The sequence below is a fragment of the Molothrus ater genome, chromosome 20 (genome assembly GCF_012460135.2).
Source record: "Molothrus ater isolate BHLD 08-10-18 breed brown headed cowbird chromosome 20, BPBGC_Mater_1.1, whole genome shotgun sequence".
In the NCBI taxonomy this organism is placed as follows: domain Eukaryota; kingdom Metazoa; phylum Chordata; class Aves; order Passeriformes; family Icteridae; genus Molothrus; species Molothrus ater.
In genome coordinates, this window is record NC_050497.2 from 7580039 (window position 1) to 7594200 (window position 14162).

General features: G+C 44.6%; 1 protein-coding gene and 1 long non-coding RNA gene across 4 annotated transcripts in view; both read right to left on the reverse strand.

Annotated features, from left to right (window-relative positions):
- The window catches only part of AK8 (adenylate kinase 8), a 64945-nt gene that overhangs the window by 23809 nt on the left and 26974 nt on the right, over window positions 1-14162 (reverse strand). For all 3 annotated transcript variants that reach the window (XM_036394286.2, XM_036394282.2, XM_036394287.2), the window contains one exon: window positions 2450-2591. In XM_036394286.2, the coding sequence (XP_036250179.1) occupies window positions 2450-2591 (142 nt within the window). The remainder of the gene's footprint in view (window positions 1-2449; window positions 2592-14162) is intronic.
- LOC118693585 (uncharacterized) lies at window positions 8866-11140 on the reverse strand. Its single transcript, XR_004981272.1, has 2 exons — window positions 11045-11140; window positions 8866-9258 (listed from the first exon to the last, which is right to left on the reverse strand). It is a non-coding gene; the product is annotated as an uncharacterized LOC118693585 (long non-coding RNA).

Genomic DNA, 14162 nt, shown 5'->3' on the forward strand with positions numbered 1-14162 from the left:
AGCAGCCACCCTGTGGCCGTGGGTCCCGCTCAGGTGGGCACTAAGAGGTTAATGGCAATAAATGGTTAATCTTTTGGTCCCAGTTGAGAGGCCATTAACAGATCCAGCTCCTTATTTGCCCTGAAGGCTGCCCCGGTTCAATGCCAGCAGGATCCTGTCCACTTAGGCAGGAGCTGCTTCACAGGGGGAGCTCAGAGCAGCTCCCTCCTCTCTGGGCTCCTTGGGAGACAGAGTTTGCAGCTTTTCCTGTGCCAGTCCACCAGCAAACCCTCATTCTGCTGCAAATTCTAATTTAAAGAAAGCCCCTGCTTTTTCAGTGAAAACTGAATTATTTTCCTTTTTGTTCCAGAGCAGTTCTTTGGATGTGGTAGCTGATGCTGTATCAGGTTTTTTTTTTTTCCTTATTATTACATTTTAACAAACTTTATAGCCCATTTTGTTTGTTTTCAAATAACTTTATTTTCCTTCTTTTCTACCATCAATTACTAGGTTTGTTTTTCTTTCTGTAAGATGGAGGAGTCAGGAGACTGATCCTGCTCAATGCTGTATAATTTAGTATTATGTGTGGTAGCTTTATGAGGTGGGAGTCAGATAAAACATAGTATTTGAACACTAACCATTTATTAGCTCTAAGGAATAGATTTGTGACTTGACAAGCAGACAATAACTCTGTGTTCTGATCAGCCAAAGAGGTCTACTCTGAGTTCAAAAAGCAGAGTAACATTCTCTTTCACAAATAATTTTGTTTACTGATGTGACTGGATTTTAATAATAAACTTGATATATATGTAAATTTATTTTAATCTAATTTCATCAACGGAGCCCTCCTAAAAATGAGACTTTGTAGATTGTTCTGTGTCTGATTTATAGATTTCTGCATCCTATTCCCAGATTGATTTCAAGGCTATAATTCTATCAGGTTTTTCTCCTGATGTCAGAAACACCACCTCTGCAGATAGTGTTTTATAACTAGCATCACAACTGAAACTGAATTACTGCCCTGCTATCCTGTGCTGCAATGTGTCCTTTTGTTTATAATCACCCTCTCTCCTTCACATCCCTACCCCTTCAGCTTCATGGAAAATATCAGCTCTGAGATCAATCAGGGAGCTCCATGCCTATTTCTGTCCCTCACTTCCAGCCCTGTATAAAACAGGGACCAAATTCCAAACCCGGATGTGGACGTGCAGAGCTCTTTAAAGTGAAGGGAGGCTGAGCAAATGGATCAGTGCTGAATTCCCACTCATCCACCTCTCTAATGAGTGGCTCCTCCTGCCTTGATGAGGTCCCAGTCCTGTGAAGGAGCACAAGGGGCACACTCCAGAATTCACACTGATCTCGGGGACTCTGAGTGCTCAGGGATTCTGCACCTTCCTTCTAAATGCACAAGGAGAATAATCTCTGGGAAATTATGTTTCACTGAGTCCAACACAGGTTTGGAGGCTCTTTCTCCTTTTTTTTTCCCATGCAATGGGTTCCTGTTTAAGATGCACAAAGTCTTACTTTGGATAAATAAAGTTACTGCTGTTTTCACACACTTTCCTTATCAAACCTTGATGGATGAAGAGCTCCCTCCCTCTGCACCCCCCTCTATTCTCACCCCCAACCTTTTCCACTTTTCTCCTTCCCCTGTACAGGAGGGAATCCAGGGCAATCACCCAGGAAGAGCAACTTTGCCAAATCAAACACTGATGTGGGTAATGCACCTCTCCTGCCGCTACTTTTCAGGTAAGAGCATCTTCCTTGGAAGCAGAAAAATCACAAATTTCCAATGTTTGCCTTTGGAATGGCCACTGTGCCAGGCAGTGGGATGGACAGAGCCAGGAAGGGCTGGGAAGGGAATGGAAAAGCCTCTCAGCTTTGATGAGTGCACCAGCACTTTAAATCCTCACCTTTGGACCAGCTGTGAAAAGTAACTCTATTTTATTTGCTTGGCACTGTAACAATTCTCTTTGGATGCTGATGTCTCTCATATTACATTTCTGAACAATTCATTATAGCTCAAATAAAATGTAATTCTCATGTTGTTTTTAATTATTTCACAAAACCCAAAAGTCTCATAATGAGCTCCTTGCAATACCAATATATTTCCATGGTATTATGTCAATGCTGAAGAAAGAAGATGTAGATCCCCCCGCCTCCTGCTGCAAATAAAATACATCTTCTCATATAATCCAAACTTTAATCCATTTCTTATGGTTTGGCTTTAGAGGCAACTCAAACAAATAACCAGAACAACAAACCTCTTCTCTCTCCCACAGTTTGGCCATCTGGAGCATTTGTCAGGCCAGGGCTTTATTTCCTCCTCTCCAGGAGCAGGACCCCTTTCCTCACTAAGGAAACCAAAACTGAGATGCAGCAGCACAAACCACACCAACAAAGATCTGTATCTGTCCACAGACAAACCCTTCCTACCCACAGTGGTGTGATGGTTGGATTTCTGCCTCACCTGTTGGGGTTAATCTGTGCTTTCTGCAGCTGCTGCCCCTGCTCCACATCCCTGGGGAAGCCAGAGAGCACCCAGCCATGGCTCAGGCAGTCCAGGGCGCCCAGGCGTTCTGTCAGCAGCCTCAGGACAAGGTTGTCTGGCACTGCAGAGGAGGAAAAAGGTGACATTTATTCTGTGTGCTGAGTCTGCACTGAAGGGAGATGCTCACAAGCCCTCCTGGAGCCAAACCAAACAGTTAATCCCATTTAGGACTGGCTGGCACTGGGCATTGGTGGCTTCTGCATCTCTGTTGTCATGGAAGCCCCAAACTCACAAAGGATTTGGTAAAACCTGGTGCCCACATAATTTTGTAATGTCCTTTTTCCTCTCAGCCACACTGGACTGATGGCACAGTGACGTGTGTGACACAATCTCATCAAAATGCAAAAACAATGACCTGAACCATAGAAAAGAAATCCTGAGACAGGAAAGGGATTTCTGAGCATTCTGGATTGAACTCTGCAGGTGATATTGGTTCTGCCACAACAGTCTATGTGTGCTACTGCTCCAATCTACCCAAAGGCTTGAAGATCTTACAACTGAAAATAATTTTCAGAAGTAATTTCAACAACCTTAACTACTGCATTGATGAACCCCTAATTTTAGAGCTAAAAAGCTCTTTTTTCCTCTATTATTATTTTTCTTTAGGGCAAGAGAGAACATCAGCAAGATACTGACTGGGAGTGCAACTACTGTGGAGCTTTTAAAATTCTATTTTTTGGGACACAGTGGTAAGGAAGTATCCTGCACATTTTCACTAGAGCCTTTATAAAGTAAAATACTTCAATTAAGATACTTAAAATTTGGAAAATTTAGATTTTCTCTCTCTTTGGGGGGAAGGGGTGTGTTCAGAATTAAATTATTAAGTTCAACAAGAGTGACTATAGATTTTCCAATGACTGCTGTCATGTCTTGGGCTCAGTGTCAAATCACCCCAAAGAAAGGACAGCAGAATCACCTGGAGCTGCTTCCCAAAGCAGCAGCCAAACCAATTCCCAAGCAGCAGGAGAGCCCCTTCCCTTTATCTGTCTGATACACCAGTGCCTCCACTGAAAACAAGAGAGAAATTGCTACATAAATCCCCTTCATGGCAGGTTGATGTTTTGATGCTCACCCTGCCATCACATCTGCATACAAAAATACAACAACAAGTGCTTGTAGGAGAGTGTATGTGTCAGATTTCTAGCACTGCACTTCTCTTCAGGACAAGCTGACAGCAATCTGCCTGGATTTTAGCAGAGTGAATTATTAGCAGTGCACAGTTCCACCCCGGGAACAAGCAGGTTTTAAACTGCAATAATAGAATCCATTTGCTCCTGGAATTTAACATTGTGCCTCTATCATGAAATTCATGGCTTCTCCTTTAAATAATCAAATTACTGAGTTTACAGAACTGCACTCAGAATTCAATGCACCAGCAAAAAGAGAGGAGAACCGCAGGGAATTAATTAGGAAACAGATTAGTGTATTAATTGAGGATATCCACTTCACATTATAAAAGAACAAGTTAAAGAGAGTAATATTCTCCATCTGCTGAAAGGAGGAAAAAAAAAAAGAGTGGAATAAACCCACACACTTGACAAAGAGCAAAATGACAATGCAAAACCTGAGTATTCTGTTAAAAATGGGATTCATAAAATTAACTGCAACAATAGCACAGCAGCAGGAAGGAATTTTATCAGATGGAAGCTTCTTCCCCATCCAAGACTGAGCTGCAGGCAGGCATGGCAGGGAGAGCAGGAGAATTTCAGTGCTCTTTCCAGGGCAGTTGTCTCTCCACCCCCCAGCTTACAAGAATTAATACCAACCCAACACATCCTAGCAGGAATAAAGAAGAACAAACAAACCCAAGATTTCTCTTTCCCAAAAATGCATTCCATACAAAGAGCAGTTGAATTTTCCCATAGTCCAGAATTTCTGGCTGCAGCACTAAACTTTCTTCATATGTGTTATTTTATGACAATTCCTGCTGGAATCATTGACAGGGATTTACAGAGATGCCAGCTGACATGATTTTATTTTGTCATTTCAGAATGCTGAAAACAGTTTTGCAAGGAATTGGAATAAAACCTCCAAACAATGAGTAAAACTGCAGTAGGATTCTGGCAGAGCTGTCATCCCTGTCAGCTGAGCAGGGATCAGGGCTGGAAGGCCCAGGAATGGCACAGAAAGATGGATCTCCTGTGCTGCTGAGCTTCCTGCACATCCTGGGAGATTCCCCAGTTCCACATTGCTTCCATCCTTCATATGGGAAGGAGAAACACTGCAGCCTAGGAGGAAATTGAACAGAAATTGTGCTGGGAACCTGGGGCATCTCCTGGGCCTGAGCACTTCCCACAGAGCTCCTGTGAACTCTGATGACCAAAATCCTCCACTGTGGTCACTACTTTGGAAAAAAACTGAACCAATCACACAAGGGGGGATAAAACCTGAGATTCAGAGGCAATGAATTAATAGTTTATCTAATGGCATGCCAGGTTTGGGGTGCTCTGAGGGATGCTGGGGACACCTGCCACATCTCTCCCTTCAGCCAGGAGTGACTGCAAGACATCAGCAGCACCATGTACACATATACATCACTGAATAATATAGATGCTTACATATTTTCTGTGCCTCCCTCTAAAGCTTGATGGTGAGAAATAAAACATAAACAAGTCAGACAGCAAGCTCTGCTCTCCTCTTGATTAGCAAACATACCTATCACTTCAACACAATGGGGGAACAGAGCTTGTTGGCTGCTTGGTGGCATTACAAAGTACATCAGCTGCCCTTGAACAGGAACAGTCACACTTAAAACAGCTGCATTAAAACTGTAAAACATCTTCCACAGACCAGAGGGAAGGGAAAAAAAAAAAAAAAAAAGAGAGAGGAAAAAAACAATCAGTATTATTCTTATTTTGTAGTACAGACAGAGTAGGTAATGAAGAACTCTGCAGTACAGAATTCCTTTTCACTCATGTGGAACTGTCTCTGGAATGCAAGGCAAATTAATAACCTGTAATTGGAGTGGCACACAGCCTGTGAGGAACTAGCCAGAGGTCTCCTGGTCTTAAGCACATAACCCAATGGGCATATAGCAAAGTAAAATATAGAGATTTCCTGATGAGACAGTCAATCTACATGTTTTAAGGAGATTATGAAGCACAAGAGCTTTGAATAATCAATTCCTTTTCAACATAAGCTTGTGTGAGTTTCCAACTCTGAAAGTTGGGGGAATGAGACTCAAGAGAGATTTTACTTTATCATTAGAGAAATCCAAAGGTAAGTTACTTGTAAAAATTACAATGTGTTGCTGCAAGGAGATATCCAGACGAGGTGAGGTGGGAGCACGTCTCTATTAGGGAGAGAAATCGAGGCACGGGAGTAAAATTCACCCCTCAGAAGTAAAGCTGCAGAGATACTGAGCTGCAGTGACTCCTGAGAGCATCAGGCACAGCTGAGGACCAGGAGCACAGCAAACCCCAGGCATGGAAGAGCAGCAGAATGATGGAAACCAGCCCCAGATGGAAATGTAATTTGTCCATGCCTACACCAACCCACACTCTGTGTCTCCTTTATCTCCCAGCCTGTTTCACCATGTAAGTGATCAAGACTATGCCCCTGAATTGGCAGCTGTGGATCTGAGAAGTGATTTAATCATTCCAGGGGTTTGATCAGGCAAGGGGACAAGGTTTAAAGTGCTGCTGCTCGTGCTGGAGCTGCTGTGTGGACACCCAGAGATTTTCCATCTCCGGGGCTGTAAATCAGCACCTTCCAGCAGAACATTTAAAAAATAAATTTACTTCTCAGAGCTTCAAAGGTTTTCAGAGGTAAAAAGCACCATTTTTTCAGGTGCTTCTCATGAGAAGTACGTCCTCCTGAAGCTCACAGGAGTGTGGCCTATTAGCTCTTCCCCAATCCGTGGATCTGCAGGACTAACAGAAACCAGGATCAGGCAATCAGTTACAAAATCAGGCAATCAGTTACAAAATCACACCATCTGCTCCAGACAAAAGTAATAGAACATTAAAGGCACCGCCTGAAAAGGTGAAAACACCACTTGAGAGATTACAGGGCACTATTCTCCAATAACTTCAGTGCTGTCAGTGCTCCGAGCTATACAATTATCATATTTAAATTGATACCTCCTCCATGTATTTCCCTTTAAAACAGACTTTTGAAGGGTATCAGCTCACTTCTCCAAACCTATAAACCCTCGATTCTAAGTACAGCATAAATGCATTTACAGATCCAAATTCTGTCAGCTTTGCACTCTGAAAGGTCCTTTTGACAATACTGTCCATCCATGCTTTATCCTGCTTATAGAGATTTTTTTTTAGCAAGGTCTAAAGACTTTCACAGCTAATTCAGATGCCTGAGGCTTGATCCCAGTAGCTGACAGGTAACATCTTGTCCTGAGTACAAGCTACTGCCAAATGCTACTTTCCTGAATTGTCCACAAAATCCCAAATTTAGCAAAGCGTGAGATTTCCTTATTTTATTGCTCTAGAAACTCTGGATGATTCACAATTAGTAATTGCCTTTTTCTACTCTGTTTTCTTGCCCACGTAAAGGCGCTGAGAGACGGTATCGATCGAGACAGTATAAATTGGTTTTTAATGTGTTTGAGAATGATTTTGCGGTGATTTACCATGGCGTGGGCTGATCGATAATTTCGGCTGATCCTCGGCGGGTGAGGACGGGCAGGGCTGCGCGCAGCCGGCCCCGGTACCGTGAATAACCACGAGCACCGGCAGGAGAACACCGGGCTCGCCTGGCTGGGGTCGGGAGAGGGGATCGGGGATCGGCTCCTCCGTGGGGAAAGAGCCGGGAGGCTCCGACCCCAACACCCCGAGGGTCCTCGGGAGAACAGGGGGGGTTCCGGCCCCCACACCCAGCGGGGTCCCGGAGGATCCCGGGGGTCTCAGCCCCGCAGGATCCCGGGATGATCCCGAGGTGGTCCCGACGGTCTCCAGCCCCGCGGTCCTGCAGGATCCCGGGACTGATCCCGCGATGATCCCGGGGGTCTCAGCCCCGCAGGATCCCGGCGCTCCCGGGATGGTCCCAGCTGTCCCGAGGCTCTCAGCCCCAGAGGATCCCGGTGCGGTCCCGGGATGGTCCCCGTGCGGTCCCGGTGCAGTCCCGGTCTCTCAGCCCCGCACGGTCCGGGATGGTCCCGATGCTGTCCCGGGCTGGTCCCGGTGCTGTCCCGGGATGGTCCCGGTGCTGTCCCGGTGCAGTCCCGGGCCGGTCCCGCTCTCAGCCCCGCACGGCCCGGGATGCTCCCGGTGCTGTCCCGGGCTGTCCCCGCTCTCAGCCCCGCACGGCCCGGGATGGTCCCGGTGGTCCCAGGATGGTCCCGGTGCTGTCCCGGCCTGTCCCCGCTCTCAGCCCCGCACGGCGAGGGATGGTCCCGGTGGTCCCAGGATGGTCCCGGTGCTGTCCCGGGCCGGTCCCGCTCTCAGCCCCGCACGGCGAGGGATGGTCCCGGTGGTCCCAGGATGGTCCCGGTGCTGTCCCGGGCCGGTCCCGCTCTCAGCCCCGCACGGCCGGGATGGTCCCGGTGGTCCCAGGATGGTCCCGGTGCTGTCCCGGGCTGTCCCCGCTCTCAGCCCCGCACGGCCCGGGATGGTCCCGGTGGTCCCAGGATGGTCCCGATGCTGTCCCGGGCCGTCCCCGCTCTCAGCCCCGCACGGCCCGGGATGGTCCCGGTGGTCCCAGGATGGTCCCGATGCTGTCCCGGGCCGTCCCCGCTCTCAGCCCCGCACGGCCCGGGATGGTCCCGGTGCTGTCCCGGGCTGTCCCCGCTCTCAGCCCCGCACGGCCCGGCCCTTTGGCCGTTCTCTGTCGCCACCCCGCGGTCACGGCGGGCAGCGCAGCCGGTCCCGCCCCGCGGGCAGCAGCGGCCGCGGCGCCGCCGAAATGTCGGGAAAAATTGGGAATTCGGGGAAAACGCGCCCGCTCCGGACGCTACCGAGGCCTCCTGGAACCCCGGCAGCGCCGGGCTGGCACGGAAGCACTGAAAGCATCTCCGGTTCTGTCGGGTTCGAAGAAGGGACAGCAAACACTGGCACCGCTGCGGGCGGGGATCGATCCATCACAGGGACCGTTCCTACAGAAATCCCCTCTCACTCGCTCCTTTGACACTGCTGAGAAGGGCTTCTGCAAGAATCGGAGTCATTCTTTTAATAGAGTTGAACAAATAATGTGATAAAATATTTAATTTCCACCTCTAACATATTTTTGCTTGTTAGCTTATATTAGAACCAGTCTTTCCTTGATTTTGTTTTTAGTTTTTTAGGGTTTTGGTAATTTAAAATAGGAATTAGCTGTATTCAAGTAGAAATGATATTATTTCTAAAGCAGCTACAATCCCAAATTATCGATCATATATAATCATAAATGGACATTTCTATTTCTTTTCACTCCTTTTGTTTTTACAGAGAGACAACAGTTGGACAGAGAACAGCTACATTTCAAACCCACTGGACTCCACATTTCCATTATCAACCAAGTTCCTATTTCCTCCTTATTTCTAAAAGCTCAGCTCTGCTGAAGAACACGGTGCAGAATTTGACCTACAAACCCTTCTTAACAATGATAATATTAAAAAAAAAAGGAATAAATTGGTCGAAAACATTGTGGCTTTTTACACCAAGTCCTGCTTCCCGTGGGATGAGAAGGGAGGGTGCTCCTGGAGGGGCTCCTCATCCCTGCCAGCTCCTGCTCCAGGTGGGATGGATCCTGCCCGTGTGCTGTGTGTCCCCTTCTCCTGTCACCTCCCAGCCGCACTAAAGGGACATTTAAAAATATAAAAGGATGCACAAAAGCTGCTCCATGTTTTCCTTGTCAGGCTGTTTCATGCAGCAGCCTGGCTCTGTTTGTATCACACCCTGTGAAACAGAGCCAAATCCAGAATTTTATGTTAAACTCCAAAAAAAGGGGGATGCTGACAACATGCAATGTGCTTTTCCTTCTGGCTTTTGTATAAAGATTCCCATGATATCTCCACCCCAAACTCAAAAACCACCCAGAATTCAGGTTAGCAGCCCTTTGGTGAGGAGACAGTGCTTCAAGGAAAGGACACTTCCCTAAATTTTAAAGAATAATTGTCAGCAGTGAAGATCAATATAAATATAAAAGATTAATACTTCACATTTATATTGTACTTTGCTGTTTAAATGCCCCTGACAGCCACGAGGCCCCACATGGCCAAGGGCCACATCTTCACTCAAATCCATGAGGGTTTCTGGCACAAATATTGGAATATTGATCCTCCAGCAACAGCAGGAATGGTGAATACCACTGCAAAACCATTTTATATGGGCAGGACCATATCCATGAACTGACTGATGATCACAGTTGCTCCAGAAAACAACTGCACTCCTCTCTTTAATCAAATCACATTTGTTTTGCCTGGTCTGGCTTCCAGGGTTGGCTTTTTGGGGTGGATTTTTTGGTTGCTTTGTTTTTACTCCTAAGTGGGGTGGCCTTTAAAAATATCTTTGTAGATCAAGGCTCACTCCAGCCCTGAGCATCTGCCAGACTGGATTGTGGAATAAAGAAAAATACATTCTAGATTTTCAAATAAAGGAAAAGCGAATTCTGATTTATCATCTTGTAGTGATTCAACGCATGAAAAAGTAAAATTCAGGGAAGAAAATTACAACCTACTGCCTATATGTCTGCATTTAAAACTTTCTGTTCTACAACCTTGCATCTCATATAAAAATGTGGCCACCTAAAAGAGAAAATAAAAAAAATAAATTTTATTACGTTCTCTTGACCACCAATTTTCTTCTAGCAGGAAAAAAGACTGCTACCTGTTTTCCATAAAAAAACCTTTGTAGCAGTCCCAGAGGAAAAGTCAAAAGTTTGACTTGAAAAACGGAGCTACTTCAAAAGCATTGTCAAACAGAGGTGAAGGTTTCTTAAAAACGCATAAATTAAAGAGTGGTGTATTCATAAATATCTCTGTAACTTTACACAGTTTATTCGTGAGCAAGTTGCACATTTAGGGGAGCTACAGAATTGCTGTAAAACTAACTTAAATAAAGCAGAAAATCGATTTGTTTATTAGCTCCTGTTTGGACTCTGTGTGTGTGTATGTGCATGTGCGTGAAAAAATGAAAGAAAAATGGAGAGTTTTTTTCAATAATAAAAAGGGAGTTGCACTGCAGGGCCCCTAAAGCTTGTGAAAAATTAAACTCGACGGATTCAAACTGTCCTATTTCCACTTCAAAAGAGAAGAGGCACTGAGCTCTTCCCAACTTATCTTCAAACGCCCAGCACCCTAGAAAGTTTCTTTAAAAAAAATAAAGTCTCCAGTTCCCCCAAGCACTGTACCCGTTACTGTAGCTGCTGTCTCTCCCTCTTCTAATTATACCCATGTGAGTCTATTAATCAACTTGTAAATTATTTAGAGAGCCATGCGCTGTCTTCAGCCAGTACAAACACACTGCATGCAAAGGCTTGCTGAAAACCAATGGAGCTCCCAAAGGGTCTGTGCAATGTTCAGACAGCTTGCAGCTCTCCAGTACAGCACTCTTAAAAACAAGGAATAAAAACTGAGCTTACCCCCTCAGATATCAAGATTTACTGGTCCTTTTAACTCGGGAAGTCTCGGCGAGTTTTTAACAAAGAGGAGCTGCTCTATTGTCAAATCTGTGTTTCAGGCTCAGTGATGAGAATATTAATTTGATGTCAAAATATAAAAAAAAAAAAAACCAACAAAAAACCAAACAACCAAAAAACAAACCCACCCTCAACAGAGCAAAGTGTTTTCAGTGAGACTGTGATCACAATCACCAGGGGACCCCCAACTTTCAGAGGCTGCACCAAAAAGCACCCCTTTAAAACCACTGCAATTTAAAATAAGGGGAGATCTGTATTTGTACAAGTAATAGTTTTTATTAAAAAACAGGAGAAATTAGGGAATTCCAGATTTTACCCCCTACGTGCAGACTGCCACTGGGGACAGCTTCATATATTACAACTTAAAAAAAAAATAGAAGAAGGGAGAGGAAAAAACCACAAACCAACACAGATTGTGTGTGTTCAACTCTAACAGGCTGCAAACAGTGCATGTTATGTGTGTTCCCTGAATCAGTTCTCTTACCTCCTGAATCTTCATTTTGGTGGTAAAAAACCCAATCATCCAAACTAATAGCAGTTCTCCCAGCTGAAAAGCAGAATCTTACTGGTTTGGGAGTGGTTTTTTCCCTTCATTCTGCTTTCCTGTCATCTCACTTTTCTTGGCTCTATTTATTCCAGCCTCACAAACAGATATATTCATTAGCAGTGATCACTCCATGCTATTTCACCACAAAAACTGGACAGAGTGACATGCAGATTCCAACTGACTGATGACCTCCCCTATCTTTGTGATACCCCCAAAATGCTTCTGCTTGTCCCTCCATTAATACCATGCAAACACCAGGGACATTTAGGTGGGGAAATCAAAAATACTTTCTGCATTTTTTTTGTTGTTCTCCCTGGGTATCAAATTCTGACAGACATCTTTAAGATGGTGATCAAAGATCATGCAGATGGAACTTTTAATTAATTTTTGTCCATGTTTTCAGTGAGACGTGTCCAGCCCTCCTCAGAACTGAGCAACCTGAGGACAGGAATTCTGTTTGAAGGTTTCCTTCAGGTCTCATCTGTCCAGGGGAGGGCCAAGTCTATGGAACTGCTTCCTCAGAACATTTCAGAAGGAATCAAACCAAATAAATTAATTTATGGCACTTGTCTTGCTGCCTGTGGGAGGGTTCTGGCCACTGCACTCACCTCTTACTCCACTTCTTCCCAGGCTGCCCAAGCAAATGGTGAGTGCTGAATTTAGGATTATTGATCAAGAGTTAATCTAACTTGAGTTAGGGACCAGAAGATTGGTCTTAGACTCCAATGTTGGTGATTTTCTGCCCAGAGTATAGTGAATAATAACTACCCAGTACTCAGTGAGACCACAACTTCCTAAAGGAGCAATCTCTGCATTTCAGACTGGCTGTCCAAAGCACAGCTCTGTGTTTATGACAGGCAGAAAGCTGTCAGGTTACTGAACTTATCACCAAAAATGCATTTTTCAATATCTAGTGTGCACCTATTGTAGACTAGGATGTCCTGGGAATTAAAAAATTAATGGGCTCAAAAATACCTATGCTGCCTTCATTAGGTAAAATAAATCACCATATACAAAACTGAGGATTTTGACAAAAAGCAGGTCAGCAAACATCAGAAAATACTGACAATGGGAATACTGGGTTGCCTTTTGGGGTGAATAACAGAATTATCTGGGCAGTTCCTGGAAATGCATGGCGTCAACATGAAGTAGTTTCCAGTACAGGAAAAACAGCACAAAGAATGTGGATGGATCCTAAAGTCATGAAGAATCTGGGTTAGCCAAGCAGAACTGGGGCAGAACAGGCAGTGGGCAGCCTCAAAAACTCAAAAATGAGTCAGCTCTGAGCAGGCAGGGCTTTGAGCCTCCTCGCAGCACCACACCACGCCCTGCTGGCACATTTTAAATCACTAATTGTATGCAATCAGTGCTGTCCACAAGAAGGGAAACACGCTGAGATCAGTCCCCTGGGGCAGCATTTTAAGAATATATGAGGCATGTCCTCAAGATTTTATGGCACTGGCTCTCGTTTTGACAAGCAATGATTTGAGAACAGCATTTTTCCTGGTCTGCCTTTTGTTCCCCTGCTCTGTGGAATGTCACTTGCAGGGCTCCCCACCCACAGGAACAGCTAAGCCTCTCAACAACCAGAAATGCAATGGAAAGGTTGAAGTTCTATTTGCTTTTTCACTTCCACCACTGTCTGCTATTGGCTACACTGAGTTTTTGCACGTGAGATTTTTCTGGAAACTATCAATAGTCAATCATAGCAGGAGAATTTCCCCCCTGTTTTAACCTGGGCTGCAGCAAGAGAGCAAAGATGCAAAGATTCTTTGCCCACCTTTCCTCTTCAGTACCCTGTGTTATTCCATTTTCTCCAAGCCTCTTGTGAGGGCAGTAATGAATTCTTGTTAGTGTTTACTAATGTAAATTCATTCTTTGTTATCCCTGGGAGAGGAGGATTAGCAAAATGACAGAACTTATTATTTCTGGTTTTGCTGGATGATATTTATCTTTATTCAGCCCTTAATTTTGTGCTGTGTCCCACCAAATAAAATATATATGTGCATATCAGCAAATCTAAGGGAGAATTTTTAACATAATGCACAGAAATATTGTTATGATCCCTATTAATATTCAGAAGTATTGTACAGCTTTATCTGTGCATGCTGTATTAAAAAAATTAATCTAAATCTGAAATAATTTCTAATTTGGAGGAAGAAAGGAATTACAACTTCAATTTCATTTTCCTGAAATGAAAGCAGCTCCCTTGGACTAAGGATGTGCATATTTTTAGGACTGGCTAAAAATTATGGTCTGTGCAATTATTTTACTCCACTGGGAATGCATCTCCTTTAAGGAACTTTAATGGTTAAGATGAAGTTTATAAAACACACAAAGAACATTTTAGTAAAGGAAGCTCTTAAAGGAACAATCTTGGAATAAACAGATCATCCAAACTCCCATCTCAGCCATAACTGAAATTTAGAGAGTGAGGTATTTACAATCCTCCTCTCCACAGAGATGAGCAGACAGTGAAATTACAGCATGCACACCAGATTCTGAAATTAATGG